The sequence below is a fragment of the Trichoplusia ni genome, chromosome 11 (assembly GCF_003590095.1).
Source record: "Trichoplusia ni isolate ovarian cell line Hi5 chromosome 11, tn1, whole genome shotgun sequence".
NCBI lineage: Eukaryota > Metazoa > Arthropoda > Insecta > Lepidoptera > Noctuidae > Trichoplusia > Trichoplusia ni.
Window position 1 is genome coordinate 4126393 of NC_039488.1, and position 20577 is coordinate 4146969.

Consider the following 20577-nt stretch of genomic DNA (forward strand, 5'->3'; position numbering starts at 1 on the left):
TGAGCAAAAAAATAAATGCAAACTAATTCCCGGTTATAAATATCTTTATTAACTATCTTTAAGGAAACAAAAGTAACTAATATTCTTAATAAAACAAGCATTGGCGAAAAAGAAACCACGTACCTAGGTGCTTAAAATAGCTTTATAAAACGCACTTAATAAAAAAAGGAAATGGTATCATTTGCGAACGCTCATAGAAAACAAAACGTCCTGTCCATGCGTAGACAGAGAAAATATCCATTTGATTTGTCACCGAATCATTCATCAGACAGTTGGACAGTTTTGATAACTTTTGATAAGAGGCCCCAATTCCGCTATTTACAATGGCCGATAAATGAGTGGAAAAAGGATTAAAATGACGCTTCGTATCCTCCTAAGAATTTTTCTAAAAGAATAATTGGGTACTGGGCGGAACACTCACGGTTAATACCTGCAAAATCTATTTGTAAAAGCAGAAGAGAAATAAAACTTTTTTGTGTCATATGAGCGGTAGCCCTAATTTAAACTTACCTGAGTAATGTTAAACAAAGCTAGATATTTTTTAAGATATAAGGGATACAATATTTTTTTTTCTATGTATTTATCGCTTTTGGTGTCACACATTATAACCTAATTCAATTTTTATTATTCATTAAATACAAAACTATTCATATTTTTTTTAAAGTAAAATTAAAATTAAAAAAAAAAAGTTTCAAATTTTCAGGACTATTAAAACACCTAATGATAGTGACCTTCAGCAGGACGATTGAAACAGATTATCGAAGAATTGTACTACAAATAAACTAACACTAAGCATTTCTAAATGTAAGTGCATGAACTTCACAAAAAAGAAAAATGTAATTACTTATAGTTATTCTCTGTGTAATGAAATTTATTATTTATCATTAAAATCACGTCATGCGCACTCGAACTCAATTTGTTTAGTATTTATGCTGTAGGTACTAGGCCTAAGCGTGAATCGCTCCCAACATATTAAGTCATGCAGACTCGCGGCATAAGTGTACACTCGGCTATTTGTGCCGTCTTATATACTACGAATCCTAAAGGGGCTTAGTCGTCATAACAATTACTATAAACAAAGAACTCTTCGTTGCCGAAAGTCTGTATAAAAGTTAACTAATAATATGTAGGTGTTATCAATCTTATTTTAAAATGAGTCGCTCACATCACATAAGGTAATTTAATTACGTCTTAATAGCCAATCGTTGGTTTTCTTAAATTATTCTTTCCTTAAAACTTAAACGACCATAACAACATGCAATGCAACCGTTTACATAAAAATATAATATTGATAGTATAATGTAATATAATCCACTACAGATTTGCATAGTTATTTAAATTATTTTGTTCCGACCATGCAGGATATTGAGAGCCGTCCATTTCAGGAGCATGAGCGTTGTCACTAAGGAGGCGGTGACTTGTGCCTCCGATTTTCGCCTGACATTCTGGACAAGTTCCCACTTCCATAGCTCCACCGCAATCACCAATACAGTAAAAGTGACCATTTGGACACTTATACCAGTGTCCACTGTTCAAATTCATTGCTTTAACTATCATTTGGCGCTCATATTTAGTTGCAATGCCGCTAGTATTAACAATTTTTTGTAATTCTTTGAGGCACTCGAAAGTTTTATCCTCATTAAATATTGACAGTGTAAACACAGCTGTTTCAGTTTTTTCAATTTGCATAGTAACTCTTGCATCTTCTTTCAAAAATGGTTTCGCCATAACAAACATTTCAGCGAATTGTATGATTGCATAAAGACGTTTTATCTCATTACCAATATCCTTCTGTTGTTGTTCACTCAACTTCATAGCGAATTTGGTATTAACCTTTAGCTTATCGAGCAACGTTAGAGTGTATTTCTGTAATTTTTCTCCGAACGGTAAATTATGGGTTTTTGCTTTTGTCTGATATTTTGCCCAACATTCTACGATCATTTCAAAAACTTCCAAGTACCTTAATTGCATCTCAATATGCAGAACGAATTCTTTCTTTCGAGTAACAGCAGACTGGAAATTCGTAAAAGTATTTTTCAACGCTCTATTTTCTGAAAAGGAAAAGTTTGCAATCGTTTTAATAGTCATATAATTATTATATAGCTACACACTACTGTTTTCCAACACTAACCTTTCAAAACATCTGGGTATTTTGAAATAAAGTCGGTCATTTTATGCTTCAATTCCTCTCTCTTTCTTTGAATAATGTCCTTTGTTCCAAATACCTTTATCTTTATTGGGTTGATTTCATTCTTAAACTTGTCATTTACTAAATCCTTATATCTGTAAGTATTAATTATAGGTGTCCGACACTTCTGGCAAGTACGAATCTCCAATGTCTCCGGCCCGTGGTATATCCACCCATCCGTCTCTTCTATGGAAAACACATGTCCGCAGTCTTCTAGAAGAATCAGCCTGAAACGAGGTTACAGTTACAAATATATTTGTTACCAACAAACAAACACGTTAGTTGTATAATACTAATTTACTATTATTAATTACTATACAAAGTTTTTGTAGGGTCTAACTAATAAATACTGAATCACAAGTAGTCAGAATAGCTTGCCCGTGATCACTGGTACAAGGTTCCGCGTTTGCTAGACTAGGCAACTAGACTAGAATCATCAGACGCTGCAGCTTTCAGTTTTTCCTAGGTTGGAAACAGTTTATTTTGCAAAATAACTAAAAAATAAATGGTCGCGCTTCAAACTGACATATATTATCACGGTTCAATGGAATACAAGCGAGCGGACAGACTACGAGACCATTTACTCTTTGGTTACGAAAAAATAGAAGAAACTAGTTGTGGGACTGACTTCTCGTCATCGTCGTAGGGTTCACCGCGGAAGTCCTTGGGGTAGGTGTCGGGGCTGCAGAGGCGGCAGGCGGGCGGGCAGGGCTCGCCGCACAGGCCGCGGCAGGCGTGGCCGCACGCCAGCTGCCGCGCGCACGCCACGCCGCACGCCGCGCGCGAGCACGCCTCGCCGCAGCGCCGCGAGCACGCGCCGTGCGGGCAGCGCCGCGAACACGGCTCCTGCACACGCGGACTTACTAAACAGGGCCCCGATACTGCTATTTACAAGGGCCGATGAATGAATCGCAATTAAATTAAATTTGAAATTATTCCTATTCTCTTAAGCATTTTGCCAATAAAAGAATTGGAAGTAAATTGTATTGATCTTGAGTGTAAAGTCCCGTACTAAATTTCCAATTATTATGTAGGAAAAATCTTAAGAGTTTACGAAAATTGACATTTTCGGCCATTGCAAATAGCAGAATTGGGGCTCAGAGCGCCCGATGGCACTTGGCACGTCTGGGACCGGCCACGATAGCCCAACAATTTTTTTGTCCAAGTTACGTTGGCGATACTGTACTTTCTATTCAGCTAAGCATTTTCCTCTTTAATGTAACTTATATTTGCGTTACAAATTATAACTGTACTTTATTCAATGGTTAATAAATGTCTTTGTTTTATAGACGTACTGACTTAGCACGGGAGTAATGCTAATAAACGCTACAGAATTTCTTTAACGTTCTTCATTCTGATAAGGATTCATACCATCGCTGCATCGTAATCAAAAACTTTGGAATAAACGTTTAAATTTAAAGGTTTGTAGTTATCGTATTTACCTATTTTGATAAAGATTAGTACCCACCATCTCAACAAAAACAGCTTCGCAAAGAAGTTTTGTTTTGGAATACAATTATTAGCCAAAAAAGGGATATGGTGAGTCAACCTTAAAAGATAGACACATGCCGACTGAGAGTTTTTGTAGATCTTTTTATGATGTACAATATTGTAGAACATTATTTTTAAAGTAACTCTTGCAGTTAAGCCAGCGTTTGCAATGAAAGCGTTTAAAAATATAAAATACATTTGAAATCTCTAAAATAGACTATGTTCCTGTACGAAATTATGCATAGAATATACTTAAAAACCTTCCTCATGAATCCCTTCATCTAATAAAAAAACCGCATCAAAATCCGTCGAGTAGTTTCACAGACTTAAGTAGTCAAGGGGAAAAAGCGCTTCTGTTTTATAATATGTAGTGATTTACCTGGCAGGGTACACAAGGTTCGCAGCATAGCTGCTTGCAGTGCGAATGTGGGCATTTCACTTCACATTTCATTTTGCATGGTGGGCAAATCTGGTTACATGGCTCCTGACACCTAACAAATATATTGATAGTTACTTTCAGACTGATAGTTTTAAAACAAAAATGGTTTACCTACGTAAAGCAAAAGGTAGTTTGGCTTTTCTTGTCAGTGAGTCTGTTGTTAGTTTCAACAATATTTACCACTCTCGTGTTATGACCACACGCCTACCTTGCAATACCTAGGTAAGAACTAGGGTTTTCTGGAAATGGAGAGTTGGATTGCTGCGTATGCTGTGACTAAGGTAGTTCGTTAAATATAGCTGGAGCCCCTCCAAATGACATGTGTAAATTCGATATTTACACAAATTAAGAGAGCTTCCCCAGGCTCAAATGTCTGTCTAGCAAATTTCAATTAACAAAAATCGGTTTAGTATTTTTGGCGTGCAAGCTTCAGAGACAAACAGACAGGGATACTTTCGCAGTAATAATATTAGTAGGTAAGACGTCTTGTAATTTAATAATTTGTGATGTTATTTGATATTTTTTCGTAAGATTTTATTTATGTGTAACAAAAATAAATGGTTTAGTAAGGAAATTTTGGGATTATCTTACTGGTGTCCGCAAATATTAATTCGGTGACAAGTTTTGTTGCAGGGCTCGTGCAGGCGGCCCTGGCGGCAGCGCGCGCACGAGCCGCCGCACTCGTGGCCGCACGCGAGCCGCGCGCCGCACGCCGCACCGCAGTACTCCAGCAGCCGCTCAGCCTCCACCTCACCTATAAGCAATATTCAACTTACAACAGAAAAATAATCAAACTTTGGACTCTGCAGCCTTTTTTTTGGCAAGGCGGGGGAATCCTCATGGAGACCCACTACCTCGGGGGAGGAAATGAGTAGTGTCAGATTTTTTTGTGTCGGTGTATGGCAATGCGTTGCCATCCTTCATACACAGGACTCTGCAGCCTACCTCAAAAACTGTCTAGGAACAGTCAACAAGAAGAAGCGCAGAAGTCAGTCAGGCAATAGATAGGTACAATTGCATCCTAAGCAAGTCGATAAGTCGGGTCTAATTGATTCTTGGAGTTTCCAAGGCACAAACTAAAAGGATCACTATTCATTTGAGTACTTGTAGATGTTTACTTAATCTGGGATATTTAGCAGATAAACACCTTCATATCTGTTGCCAGACTTTCGGTATCCTTACCTTTTTTATACGAGGCTAATATATTGCACGGCAGCGTCACGAAATGGCCGCAAGGAGATTTTACCTCGCACGATGACGGCTCTGTACAGTGACTCTGATCACAATCTATCCGACACATTGCCTTGCAGGGATGTCCACATGAAAGAATTCGGGTACATTTCTGCTGACAGTTAATTCTAGTTGGCGTCTTCATACATTCTATTTTGATGGTGTGATTACATTCAGGTATAACTTTTTTAACCTGAAAGTAGTAGAATAATTTAGTTCCAATAATATTATAACTATGTTAGTAAAAAAATACTTATAAAATAAATTTATATACAAAAATATTTGTTGTCACTATGACTAAACTAAATCTACACTAACCAAAAAAATATATAAAAAAATATCAGATTAATTTTATTAAATGATAAAAACACTTGGATTGAACTGCTCGTTTATACAGCTAGCCACTTGTGTGTATGTATATTGCATGAAGCTATTTTTACTAATACTATTATTTAATTCAATATGTACCTAACTCAATCTTTTTTGTAAGTGTAAACCTTATGCAGACATATCATCGATTCGAAAGAATACTCTGCTTTAGTTTAAACACTTTGTTCACATTTTAAAATTGCCTGGACTTCAAAAGAGACTGCGAACCCTGAGTTTGTTTCGACATTTTTTCTCAGGGTAGTCAGATAGGAAATGTCACCTCCAGCGATTTAAAAAACAAACATGTAAGCGCGGTGATATATCCTATTTGCATGATAAATGATATAATTTCCAGCGATTAAAGTATTTTCGATGCAAGAAATATATGCTTATAGCCTGTCGTCTAATTATAATCAGCTCACTACACCTATAAGTAGATCGATATTAAAATGAACCTGTAGTGGCTGTAGAACCCCTAAGTAAACACAATATTTTTTGTTACCAAAACACCGAGATCGGGTAATATTAAGCTTGTCTCACGTGAGAATGGACCGAGTGAGTTTGGTATCACCACGAGAAGCCCACTGAGTGCGACGTGTCGCGGGTGATCCGCGAAGGACAAGCATTTCTTTGATCCGAACTATGACGAACAGTTGTTCTAAGTCTGGGTGTCTTTGTGTATGTGATTCGAATGTTTGCAAAAGCGTCAACCGTGCGTCATTCTTAAAAAAAAGTTATTACAATTGCATACCATTTGTGTACAATTTCCGCAGTTTTCAAAACATTTCAATTTACAATAATGGCCGCAACTCATAATTCGTGCGCATTTCCTCTTACAAGGAATCTCGTCGATGTTCTTATTGCATGCCGTAGACTCAATGTGCTTGCACGTTGTACGTTTCTTCGAAACCTGTGTAAGAAGGGCAAAGTATAAATGTAAAAGAATACAGTAACGGAGTTACTTATGGGCTATTCATTTACTAGCTGTTGTGCACGACTTTGAGTTGTTATGAAGATGAAGTTACATTTTTTATATATACTAATATCAGAAACCTGAAACGTTTGTTTGTTGGTTTGTACGCGCTGTGATCTCAAGAACTAAGGGTCCTTTAGGGTTGCATAGTATAGATTACTATAGATAAACAAAATCCTACCTGTACATGGCAATCATCGCACTTCATGTAACATTCCTTTGGACATTGGTGCTCTCCACGGTCTCCTATTAAATTCGCCGAACATCCATTTTTGGCTCGAGCGCATGGTTTATTACATTTATACTGTAACAAAGTAACAATGTTTAACAACGAACATTTAGATGAAAAATAATTTACCATACAAGTTATTACTTCGGACTCACAGAGTCAATAAGTCAGAAGTTTTTAGGAATTCTTGATGAAGTAGTAGTACAAATTATGTATTAGAGGTTGTAACAGCACAGTCGACTCAGAAAGGCATATAAAAGCGTTCTCAAGTAAGACGTGTGAAAGTGATTGATTTGATTTGCAGAATAAATGATTTCGTTTCATTTCAGTTATTGATGAGAGATTTGATTCTTTGATTTGATTGATGTGAAATGTGCGACAAGTGTCATGGATAGATTTCATTGGTAAAATATTTCGTTGAGTATTTACAAAGGCGCGGGCGATGCGCTGCGGGGTCCGAAATATCAAACAAATGAATTGTCACAGGATTTACCTGAATATTCGCTGCGAGCATTAGTCGGAAGATAGGGCCAAGTTGTTGAACTGAAGGGCTAACGTAACATAGAAATTCTGACTGATTATGGAGGATCTGGTAGGTTCTTCTCCATAAGAATATTAAACGGCCTTCTAAAAGTTTTTGATTGTAACCTGTTTCTGACCATCTGTGTGAACTTTATATTACAAGGATATTCTCGAAGAAAGACTCGAATAAAAATAGACCCTCAGCATGAGTCCACTAAAAGTTGTACTAATATAGAATTTTCCGCAAATAATAATTAGTTACATTAAAATATCCATCAATCATTTTTCTGCACTGATAACCCGAAACACAGGTTTAAAACAAACCTAGTTCGGGTGTCCCTATATTATCTTTAGACCATCCTTCTCGTATATTATTATGTTTTGGTGTAGACTAACTCAACTCCTATGATTATGACTAATAAGATATTTTTACTGGTTTTACATCCGAGTCATTTTTATTCGTACATGTATTTAAGTAATGTGAACTATGTTTCTAATAAATATATTTTTAATTTTTAATTTTTAGTTAACTTACGTTTTCATGATCAGGATCATCAGTCACATGGCATTTTCTACGGCAGACGTGGCCACATTCTTCTAGACGGTATATACACGGTTCATGACATATCGCTTTATTGATATCTTCAGAGCAGGGTTTTTGCGCCTGGAATAAAAAAAAAAATACAAATAAGTACAACAAGTCCTTTCCACAATTTCGTTGTTTATTTTTAAGGCTTAAGCTTAAAGCCAGCAATTGGTTTCATCCATCTAGTAGTTTTTGCCGGTTTGGTAGCTTTTGCGTGAAAGCGAGACAAGTAGAGTAAGAGATAGACTTGCGTACGTCTGGCAAAAACTACTGAATGGAATTTGAGGAAACTTTGCAGTTATCTAGGGTAGGTACATTCTATCCGATCATTCCCACGGAAATGGGAACTACCGCACCAAACCGCACGCTGCAATCTGAAGTTACTTCCACAGTACGCAAATTTCAGTATTTTAAATGAACGATAATATTTAAGCCAAAAAAGCGGTTTCAATTAAACAGATGTTTTTTTTTTAATCTTAAATCTTCTTTCACTTTGGATATAATATGTGAATTGAAATTTAGTTCCTTTTTTAATTACTCGGTCGCTCGTTCCTGGTATATTGTGGAATAAGCCTAGTATTATTTTATGTTACAGGAACATCCAATTTTTTTTGAAATCTTTTTGACTTTCTTAACATTTTTTGTCAAATACCATGTTATTTATATGATTACCTTGTGCCCACAGTTTGGTAGAGTGACGTCTACTGAAGCCGTACACTTGTTATCGGGATCATCGGGCTCACGGTAGCAGTCCACGTGCATATCATGACCACAGGGGAGGGTCTTCAACACTTTTACCTTGCATGGTTCACATTGTTCTCGACACATCATAGGACAAACGTGTCCAAGCTCGCATATTATTCTGAAAACAAATAATGGCTCTTTAATTTTTATTATTAAGCCAGTGCTGCTGATAAATTAAAATGGTGGCAAATAAAGGCACGCAACGGCCGTCTGTGCGGTGATAGCGAAAACAATATTCAATAATTTTAATAGTCTAGACGTCGTCTAGTAATAAACTAAGATTGAGACTCGTATGTGAATTAATGATTGATAACACTAAGCAGCACAGAAACGATCGTTATTTAAAAAAAAAATAACGGATATCTTTTTCACTTTTTACCTTTCACATTTTTGAGAACACTGCAATGCAAGATGTTGACGGTCATAGCCATGACAGTACAACTGGCATACGTGCCCACAGACATATTGGTGAGTACATTTCTCATAACATCCTCCTTCCGGAGGTAAGCCATTGAAATCCTCTGGAGTAGTTAGCTGCAAGGAATGAACACATTAATAAAACCGCGACTCTGAGTCGAGTGCGAAGAGTTCCGTATCATTGACTATTTTAAAAAACTTCTTGCGGAAGAAAATATGTTGAAGTTAGAAATGTTTTTTTGTAAGGGTAAACCTAAACTGTTTATTTCATTCAGTTTATTTTTGTCATAGAACAAATCACCTGTAAAACTAGCACGGTTCATGAGGCTTATGAACCTTCACACTTCCAAGTTCGAGCCTGTTGAGTGTTGACAAACGGTTTGCCCGTCTAACAGTTTTATTATAAGGGGTTATACCATCGGTACGGAATATTAGAAACTGCAACAAGTTCCTTATATGAAACTATTATCGGTTTCTTAGTCAAAGCCCATTTATAAGAGAGACTTGAATAGAATTATTACAGTTATTAATTTTCTGAAGTAAGTAAGCTATCTGTTAACAAGCACAGTGGTATTTATACGGTTAAACCGATTTGGATGTGGGACCTTTATCTGTCAAATCGGTTCAGCAATCAGCAGTTTCAGTTTTTTCTTAGCGTTGTGTTAACAAGCTTAGCCGCTAGGTGTGACTGGCTGTGACTATCTGTCGGTCTGTGGCACTGTAGTTCCTAAACGTGTGAACCGATTTGGATGTCGTTCCTTTTATGGCCTGGTATTTTTTTAATTGATCTTATGGTTAACATTAGCGATGCTTACCGTCCTCACTTGTTCCGGATGATTTTGACACTTTACCGTCAACGTGTCTCCTAACGAACCATTATTTTCTAAAGTAACCGCAATTTTTTTCCAAAGTTCCGATTTTTCTTTCAACATGTCGATATTACCAAAAATATAGAAGCCTGAAACAAATATGAGGGACATAATTCGTGTTCGTTGTATTAAGTGGATAATTTTCTGACCATCCACTATCCCAGAGTCGCAGGCCGTTCTGCAAACTAGTTCAGGAAAGACTGACTTCTTATTCTGCTACTCCTGCAGAGCGAGCGAGGCTAATGGGTGAGTGGAACTCAAGCCTTTGGCTATAGACACTATAAGTCAAATATGACTATAATCGACTGGCCTGTTGGTGCAATGGTTAGTGACTCTGACTGCTGTACCGCGGTTCTTGGATTCGATCCCACCCAGGACAAATGTTTATAAGAGAAGAAGATATGCATTCTCGTTCAAGGTGGCAATGCCGCAAGCCTAGTGGATGCGGATGACAGTCGGATTTAATGCATTATTCAATATTATTTATTTCAAAATAGACGATAATTAAATATCTACCCTATACCTAAGGAAGTTTTTAGTTTATTTAAACTAAGTGTCATCATGTTTACCGTTCATGTAAGGTACTAGTTTGAAGTGGTTTGATTTCGGCCATGGCGACCGCTTCAACTCCTATTTGGTATTTTAGCGTTTATGCGCCTATGCGTTTATGAAGAAAGTCCGAGTGCATAATATAGTATAAAGTGTAGTATTATAGTACGTACACTAGACACTACAATAATAATGAATTCTTAAAAAACAAATGAATTATTTGGATTACGCTCCCGAGGTTGTCGACTTGAGGGAGGTGGACTCGGCAATCATAGTCGCGATAGTCGTAAGTACCAATGGCTTAATAGCCAGAAGCGTTGAACAACACCTATGGAGGCTCTCGTTGGGTGTCTGGGTCAAGGGTTTCGACATGGCGCGAATCGTGATGAAGTTCCTCTCTCTGGAGCCCTAACCACCGGCAGCTTGGACCCTGTTCTCGTTGCCGGTTGGAGACTTTTGTTTATATTTATAAATGTATATGGTTTAGTTTTAATAATTTTAAAAAATGTTATTATTTTAATAAAAGAAAAATTTTAAACAAACCTTCCTGAGCTCGCGATAATGCGACGCAAATTCTATTCTCCGTCCCAAGAAATCCAATCTTATTCTCAGAATTGTTCCGCACTAGAGACAAGATAATAATTTTGGACTCCTCCCCTTGGTAATTGTCGACTAGGGTTATTTTCACTTGTGATAAAGATATATATTTATAACGTTCCTGCAAGGCATAAAATAATTTGTAATACAAGTTATAAATGAACCTGATATGTTTAAATAACCTGTATTTGAGAGCAGGTCGGAGTAGTATATAAGGGTGATACCCTTAAAGCAAGTAGTCAAAATCAAAAGCAAAGAATTTTCATACTGAAGGAACGGGATTGACGTAATAATTCTGGAATTCAGAACTCTGAGGCAATACAAAGCTCGCCGGGAGAACTAGTTTTATAAAATAAAACACTAGCTTTTGATCCCGACTCCGTCCGCGTGGATATCAGTTTATAGCGCGCGAGGGGGTCAAACCATGACCACATGTTATACCTCATACTAAACCCCCCTTAAAATAAAAAATACCCAAAAACCGCTTTGCACGTATTATACATAAATCATCATTGGCCTAGCCATTTCCCAACTATGTTGGGGTCGGCTACCAGTCTAACCGGTTTCAGCTAAGTACCAGTGTTTTACAAGGAGCGACTGCCTATCTGACCTTCTCATCCCAGTTACCTGGGCAACACGATACCCCTTGGTTAGACTGGTTGTCAGACTTTTTCAAGCTTCTGACTACCTGTAACGACTGTCAAAGATGTGTGACGTGAAAGCGAGACAGGCAGATACCACTGGATACCTTTACATTAATAATATTATTATGGATTTATTGCAATTCTGTTTTTACAGCATTATCAGCACACTTACTTGTTTCATATAAAACATTTGTCCTGAATATGCAGCAAGTATGGTGACGTCTTCTGGTTTGTACCCTTGTAGAATGATATAATTCGCTAGAGCAAGCGTCATGTCAGCTTCTGTGCTATTAGAACGGCTGTTACTATCAGACGATTCCTGGAAATGTCAAGTACAAATGCATCAAATCACCTGTGTAAAATTAACAGCATTCAAACCCATTCCTATTACAAAAGTAAGTACTTACCTCCTCTTTAAAATTATGCGTGAAGAAGTAGAGGTTCTTTTCCATACCGAGTATGTTATCAAACCTTTCGACGGATGGGTGATTCGCTAAATCAGAATATATGTTTGGTGCTATGAGTGCGGCTATCTCCGGACGCATCCGGTGCTGCACGTTCAGCCGCCGGCTATGGATACCGTTTGTTATCATGCGCTCAAACAGAGACACTTCAATCCCGTAATGCCTGGCTAGCTTAATGTGAGATGCCGAAGGCCGCAACTGTTGATGGTCACCTAAAAATTAAAATTCCATCAAATTAATTTTTTCCACAGCTTTATTCTTCACTTTTTAAGAATTTTCCGACTACGAACCAATGAGGATTAGGTGTTGGCAGTCTCTTGTCAGCGCCGTAATTATGTGCTGTTCCAAAACTTCTGCCGCTTCTTCTACTATAACTGTAACAATTCAATTAAAGGGTACGCTGTAGAATGGAAAGAAGTGTACTTAATTGACTATTAGCCAGTTGTCTGTGGTTATAACTCGAACTAGTCGTTTTAAAAATCTTACTGTTTATTTAAGTCCAAGCAAGATTTTATGTATTGTATAACCAAAATATTGTCATTAATTTGATTTACCAATTTTCGGGGCGACCGCTGACAGCAGTTTCCGCATTTTGGCAGCTCCGCTCGTCGTCATTCCTACCACTTTGACATCCATTCTTTTCATTATTTCGGCATCCATCATTAACCTTGTTTCCTCGTAGGCTTCAAGCATTGGTGGTATTTCCGCCTGAAAATGTTTAGGTCAAAATTAATACTTCCGAGTACGTATAGGCATGAATTTCAAATAAGGTCAGTTTTAAAAAAATAATCTCTAAACATTCAAATCACGTACATGCAACAGTAACAATCTTTAGTAATTATCTTCCTTCATAGTAACTTTGCTGAAAAGGTTCCGTAAATCCGTTTTACGATCTTAAATAACCGCAAGTGAAACCAAGTTTGCTGGACCAAGGAATATACGCAATATATGTCTATCTAAACTCATTTCCAAAGAAACATGTTTTGCATTTTTTAGTATTAGTAATCTCTTTTCCTTCACAGGTTTACTTTATGAGAAGAGACCCGGTCCTCTTTAAAGGCGTGAATGGGGACACAGATCCAACGTGCAGAGGCCTTCGTGAGAACTTTAATCTACAATGTGAAGGGGCATCTACTAGGGATAATTCACCTCCGCTCTATGGGATAACAGACATGAATAATCTAAAGTAGATGCAAAACTGTTGCAATATGTATGTAAAAATAATTAGGCTATTATATATATGCGACATGTTAAGTGGACCAGTTCCTTGGGTTATTCGGAGAATTATGGCACCTGCCTTTTTACATCTCAAGGTTTGAAAAAGCATTAATATCGCATTTAGCGGCATTAGCCCTCTGGTCCTGCGTTATACCCATGATGAGATAACGACTCGCCCCGAGGGGTGTATTAGTAATTATTATTAACTGTTTTTCTTCTGGTCCGAGAGAGATAGCAACATGACGAACAAAAGAAGACACCTTCTCATATTTAGAAATCTGTAAGTTCATTGAAAATACGTATTTTTTATTGTTAATCATTAGTAATAAAGTAAGAGCCGTTTCCGAGGCGCGACACGAGATTTTTACGAGTATATGTTTATTAGATGATAAAATACTATCTACCAATTACACCATGCGATAATATGAAAATTGTTACCTCTAAGGTCTGGACCTGTTCTTGCACCTGATTCAATATTTTTCTCACCCACGTGAAATACGTAGACCATCGATGTCGCATGGGAATCGCAGAAAAATTCGTTGTCGAACTAATACGAAATGTTACGTTGATGTGCCGATTGGCCGCCATGTCCTTAAATAACATAAAGTTTTGTAAAAATTAAAATCTTATAAAATACGAACAAAGTATAGGTAACACCAGATGTCACAACTGTGCATGAACAATAACAGCGGAAAAGAAATCTATGCGTAGTAATTTAGTAAAACAGTTATTACTTACAGAATATAAAAGTATCTGAGAATGAAGAAGCTGTATAGAGAGTTGTAAAAGTTGCTTTTCATTGTCATTTATTTTCTTGTTGTATTCATAAATTAATTTCCGAATCTGTTTCTTAGTTTCAGAGACAGAAAATGACGCATAATTATCCATTTTCACTTTTTTATCTGCCGTTGAAAGATCATCCAATACAACTTCATTTCGTTTTCTATCATCTTCATTTTCATCGTTTGTCATGGCTTCATATTCCAGTAAACATTCCTCGAAATTCGTTGTATACGCTAAATTATAGTTTTCAAATAACCAATGGTTTAACGGGTCTTTGACGTGAATCTTATTTTTCATATAATATAGTCTGAGATAACGTAATTCAGGAACATGATATAGTAGAGAACTATAACTAACCACTCCGTTATTTATAACATCTAGCTCCAGCAAGGCTTCCTGTAGAGCATTCATTGATTTCACCAAAATAAATCTTTGTTCGTTAAAGTACTTTGTATTTGACATATGATTTTTTCGTAGTGTCATAATACTGAATTCCTCCATAGCCTTATTGCGAGATTGACTACCGATGCGAACTATTGATTTGGTTATTTTAGATATCGCTTCAAGAAATTGATCTAGTGCATGATTGGTATAACATATAATCAACAAGAGACCGTTTTCTGATTCCAAGTTTTGCAACAGTGCTTTAGCTACTTGTATACCTATGAACGTTTTTCCCGTGCCCGGTGGACCTTGTATAACGGCAAATTCGTGAGTGAGAGCCAAACGATACGCTTCATACTGACTTTCATTAAATTTTAATTCCTCTTTCGTAGGCCACGTGTCTGGCTGCAAAACTTTGAAAGTAACGGGAAATTCACCGTAATCTAAAATGTTGTCATTTTGAATAATATCCCTAATATTAAATTCTTGATTAGGAGTCAAATACTGCGGATGTTTTATTTCAGGCTGTAAATAGATAAGTTCATTTATTATTCAAATCTTATGTCAAATATTATGTCAAAGGAGGAGTTAAAACATTAATTAAATCGCTTGGGATTTTTTTGTATAAATGTACTATATATTTCAAAGAGACAAATCTAAAAATATTTTTTTACTGAAGCAAGTACATGCCCCTAATTAATTTGAGTTCTAACGTTCTACTTAAACTTAATATACAAGGTATTAAAAATATATGACGATATGCGTAATAAAAATACTCACATCAAGTTTGACAATGTACTGGTGCATAACCAAATGTCTTGGAAATGAAGAATCTTGCATTGCTTTTAGTACTCGGTAGTAAGGTTCAAAATATACTTCGCTCTCAATCATAGTGTATGTGTCTAACTTGTAGATACTATTATCCATGCGTGTGTAAATTAATGCAACAGGTAGCTGTAATCAAAAACAAACGAAGTACAGGTTCACGGATAGACTTTAAGCCATAGATAATTATGTATAATTTTAGCTCTATTTTATCCTTTGACCTGCCCTTTTTTGTAAGACGGGGGCTCCTCATGGACACCCGCTTCCTCGGGGGAGGGAATGGTTAGTGTCAGACTTACTGACTATACCTGAACCGCCGTGCTATGTCATACGCGCTTTTGTGTCAGTGTATGGCAATGCACCTGCACCTTACATAGGAGTAGAATGTCTCCATGTAAATAGACGAATCGACGCACGTGCACATGATGCAAATATTGTTTATACGGCCTCTTAGCATGGTTCAATAGCACCGCGCGTCGCCGCGCCTGCCGAGATGATTGCGTGCTCATTACCTACCTCTACTCAATATTGGTTAAGTTGTAAATAAGCTTGGTGTGTCTTTCATGGAAACACTATTATTAAATAAATAAACAACTGACACCTATACTTCACTGGTATATCCGATTTTTTATCAGATCACACCAAATCGTTATACGTAACTATGTAGTACGGGTCTTTCCCGTTTACCGCCGGGCGCCGCTTACGCGCGCCTCTCGTTGCGAAATTATTTGTATAATGGCGGAACAAAGACGGTTTAGCCTATCTTGCACTGAGGCGGGTACGACTGTTCAAAAATAATCATTTTTGCATGAAAAGTCACGTAACACATTACATTTTCCATCAATAAGTCGGATTTCTAAGACGACCTCCGTGGTCGAGTGGCGTACGCACCGGTTTCAAGGTGTCGCTAGCTCTGAGGTCCCGGGTTCGATCCCCGGTCGGGTCAATGTAAATTCGGTCGGGTCATTTCTACATAGTCTCTGGTCTAGGTGTTTGTGGTACCTTCGTTGTATTTGAATTCCATAACACAAGTGCTTTAGCAACTTACTTTGGGTTCAGAACAATGTATGTGATGTTGTCCCCATTTATTTATTTATTTCTTGTAATAAAACAACAGTCTACATGCACTACCTACCTTTCCATTGGAAAGAAGATTGACATCACGATCTACTATTGTAGCAGCAATAAAACTTTTACAGTTATCTTTGGTGAATAACACGAGCGACCCAAAGAGAAACCGCTTATTGTGGGCCCAATTAATCTTTTTAAAATGTCTGTTACTTTTCAAATCAATTTGCACGACGGCTCCCATTTTCAAATTGGCGACATAGGGGCAAATAAATTTGACGTTGTGGAAAATTCTGAAACAATAAAAACATATATTTAGTGAATAACGACGTATGGGATATAGAAATACAGGCGCGAGCGCAAATCAATGTTGGGTTTCATTTTTACATAAAAATTTCACCGCCTAGTGGCAGAATCTGCAAAAGCGATACAATGTCAACTCTGCTTGCTCGCTTCTAATTAACGATGATATGCGTTAGTTTTTTTTTTGAATTCTATGAAATAGACTTACCGTACATTATCATATTTTCTTTTATTCGGTTCTCTCAAAAACTGTTCTGTAAACAAACAGAAAAAAATAAGTATTTCACGAAAAAGACGAAATGATAAAAACTTCAGCCAGCTAAACACAAACACCAGTATAATGTTTTTTTTTTTCCTTTTGAACGTTCTTACTTATGCCGTCTCTTATGGGTCCAAAGCAGTCTTCCCTCAGCAGTCGAAACTGGACGTCTAGATAATGCTCCACGTCATTATATGCGCCCTGTACAATATTAGGGCGTACAAAAGGCGTCGAATCCATTAAATCGTCGCGAGTAGGCACAATGCTTAGTATACGGAAGTTTTCTGGCGGCGGCATGTCCTGATTAATATGTTCGCCTCTATTTCTGTAGCTATCGACTTGAGCCTGATAAAAATAATACATAAGTACAATTAGTAGGTAGTCTGGATTTCAGTAAGCAATTTTACAAAACAGGTCGGCGTAATATACCTGATATTTATTACTGAAAGTTGTCATTTCATTACGTATTTCATCCAGTTTCAATGTATACTCCTGTGATAATTCAAATGCATGATTTTGATTTAAAAACTCTAGACACGTCTTAGATACGCTGTCAATAAGAGCCCTACATTTTTTTGAAGCAACAGATGGAGCTATTGTAACCAGCTCCCCAAAAAAAGTTATGAAGTTTTTCCAAAATGTGTCTTGATCATTCCAGTATAAATTGTTATTTTTTTTGTTGTTTACGTAGGGTAAATCCGTTAAATAGTTCCTTAAGTTAGGAATAAAATCAGAATTACAGACGTCCAAAATCAATTTGCATTTCAACTCTACGAAAGGCGAAGAGGATACTTTGGATAATATTTCGATGACCAACACAAATATATCATGCTTGTCTATAGGTGACCCTACAATGTTCATGAAAGCTTCTCTTCGGTTATTAATTTTTTGAAGTGCATCTTGTGCATCGCCTCTTGCGATATCTTCTAATGTTTTAAATGGAATGTACTTGGTCCTTTGCTTATAATCTCTACTTTTTTCTTCTCCCGATTGACGTATGGGTTGAATGACTCCATAATTTGATCTTGGCTTTTGACATCTGTTAGGACCTATAAGAAAAGTTTTGATTGAAAGATTCCGAGTTAATATTTCCATAAACAGTAAAAACACAATTAGAAAGTAACATGATAAGACATACCGGTGGCTCCTCTAGAGCTAAACATTCTCTGTCCTTTATTCTGTTGGTTTGGCTGAATTCGAGCGGGCTGGATCCTTGGATACGTGTTAATATTTTGAACGAGTACAGGTTTCCCGTTTATATTCCTGATGTTTTGGTTATGCCTGCGTCTCCAATTCGATGGCCCTAAAATAAAATAAATATATTAAATATAATAATAAGAGAATGACAGCTAAAAATTGGAACGAAAATACTCCGTTCCGCTCACAAACATACAAATCACATGCACAAGGACACCCAGACTCAGAACAAGCATTCGTGGATCACACAAATGCTTGTCCTACGCGGGGATCGAACCCGCGTCACGGTGCGCACAGTGATTTGGCTTGGTGACCTCAACCACTCGGCTATCCGTGCAGTAAAATTTTGGGAATCGCTATTTGTTATCATCATCCTTGCTTATTCCCAACTACGTTAGGGTTGGCTTCCAGTCTAACCGGATGCGGCTAATACATTTACAACAGCTAACAAACATAATAAACATACACAAACTATAAAGTTCAAATTTATGTAAAATCAATAATACGTAAATATACCTCATTACCTTAAATATGTATACTTAATTTACTTAACTTAATAATGTTTGTAATGAAGATTAATATAAATAAATAAAATGCCCTAAAATCAAATTTATATCAATTAATTTAGAATTTCTAGAATACTAGATAGATATTGGTGTGCCTTTACAAGTTGTTACAAATTTGTATACAGGGTGGATGGGACGTGAACGTCATGAAAATCGCATTTTTTTCGCGTTTTTTTTTTATGTGTCATAAAATCATTTTTTCTACGTACTTCAATAATATTTTCATAACGAAAATCATTATTTAGCCCTTTTCTCTAAAAAAGGCAATGTAAATAAAACACTTAAAACTGCTCCCAATCAGATCAGCCGATTCGTAAAGGTACTCGTCGGTCATCGCTCTCTCGCAAATCTAACCGAAAGTGACGTCAAAATGTTCAATTCATCATTCAATCATGAGCTGAAGCAGTGGTAACTGGTAGGGTCGCGAGAAAGCCGCATGAATAAACCAATTCATCAAAAGACCGATGAAAAGTTCCGACGCAGGGGATCTGGAATGATGTCCAGAACCCCTGGACCACGGGATCGGATCGGTATGACGTCCCTTCAACCCTGTATATTTAGGTATGAATCTAACACCCACACACATGAATAAAATATAAATATTTGATTTTTTATTTCAATAATGGAATGGTAGGTCCACTTAACATACCTGGTTCTGGATTTTCTTCCTCCATAATTGATTCTTATTCTCCTTGAAAATAAATGTCGAAGCATTAATCATGGATAATCAAACAAAAATGTAATATTATGTTTAGGTAGGCACTTCTAAATAGTACGAATTGATATGAGCTCATAACAGTAGTAGTTGAAGCTTGCTTGTACGAACTACTATTTACTGCAACTACGTTTGATATTCCAAGAACTTATTCATTCAAAAACAATGTATTAGAAATAAGTAGGTAGGTAGAGTTGGCTCAAATATCCAATTTCAAGTTTTGCTTTTCCCTTTTCATAGATTACATTGAAGGAATTTTAATTCATTTATTGAAATGGTTTTTGCAATATTTCTTCAAAAACCTTTCAATAAGTTCTTCTTAGATCGGACAGAGAATAATGGCGGTTTTCATAACATTAACGATCGATCGAGCGAAAGCGTACGTCACAATAACAATCATTTATAATTTTATATAGTGTTCTCCGGTGTAAGCAATCTTTGTAGTTGTATCTTGAAGACCAAAGCAAAACACGAGTAATTAATTTGAGATAATCTGTTCCAGGAACCTTTCGGGCACTTGTAATTAGATATTATTTGGTTTAATTATTGATAAAAAAACGAACTGGAAACTGGAAACCTCACACAAAAAAAATAATAAAAATAATTAGTATAACCTCTTTTGATTTGATCTGATATGATCTGATTATGAAACCAAGGCCCTTTGAATTTTCGACTTGTGGCTATCATATTACTTGGTTAATATAAAAAAGTCCGAAAAAAATAATTATAATAAGTGTATTTACTTATAATTATATTTTGTAAAGAAACGGCAAGGAAAATAAAATTACTTACCTTCAAGTGTTTGAAGGGAAAAACAAGATGTTCCCAAAAGTTACCAGCACAGCAGACTGCAGCGGACTGGAGCTCACTTGTAACTATTCTACTCTCTACTTGTAAGTAGTGGAAACGTTCTTTATCCTTCGATAAAATTCTGCACAAGTGATGTGA

At 36.7% G+C, this 20577-nt stretch overlaps 1 protein-coding gene across 1 annotated transcript; it reads right to left on the bottom strand.

The window, feature by feature from the left end:
• Window positions 1–26: 26 nt before the first annotated feature.
• Window positions 27–20528, bottom strand: LOC113498514 (NFX1-type zinc finger-containing protein 1-like). The gene is made up of 27 exons (XM_026878536.1): window positions 20422–20528; window positions 19564–19605; window positions 18290–18454; window positions 17581–18200; window positions 17265–17496; window positions 17101–17146; window positions 16657–16882; window positions 15477–15650; window positions 14268–15221; window positions 13968–14120; window positions 12866–13019; window positions 12602–12685; window positions 12255–12523; window positions 12020–12166; window positions 11150–11324; window positions 10004–10146; window positions 9151–9305; window positions 8700–8889; window positions 7977–8105; window positions 6872–6994; window positions 6469–6627; window positions 5301–5541; window positions 4710–4872; window positions 4059–4170; window positions 2817–3034; window positions 2132–2415; window positions 27–2051 (listed from the first exon to the last, which is right to left on the bottom strand). The coding sequence occupies exons 2-27, from the start codon at window positions 19586–19588 to the stop codon at window positions 1315–1317; spliced, it is 6078 nt and encodes a 2025-aa protein (XP_026734337.1). The 5' UTR covers window positions 19589–19605; window positions 20422–20528; the 3' UTR covers window positions 27–1314.
• Window positions 20529–20577: the final 49 nt, after the last annotated feature.

What these genes read in the sequence shown, in the direction of transcription:
- LOC113498514 (XM_026878536.1), bottom strand. Translation starts at nt 19,588, where the DNA reads ATGGAGGAAGAAAATCCAGAACCAG. An exon ending in AACAGGTCCAGACCTTAGAG is followed by an intron (nt 13,020 to 13,967) that starts GTAACAATTTTC and finishes AAACATTTTCAG; the next exon opens with GCGGAAATACCACCAATGCT. An exon ending in TACCAAACTGTGGGCACAAG is followed by an intron (nt 8,106 to 8,699) that starts GTAATCATATAA and finishes TTTTTATTCCAG; the next exon opens with GCGCAAAAACCCTGCTCTGA.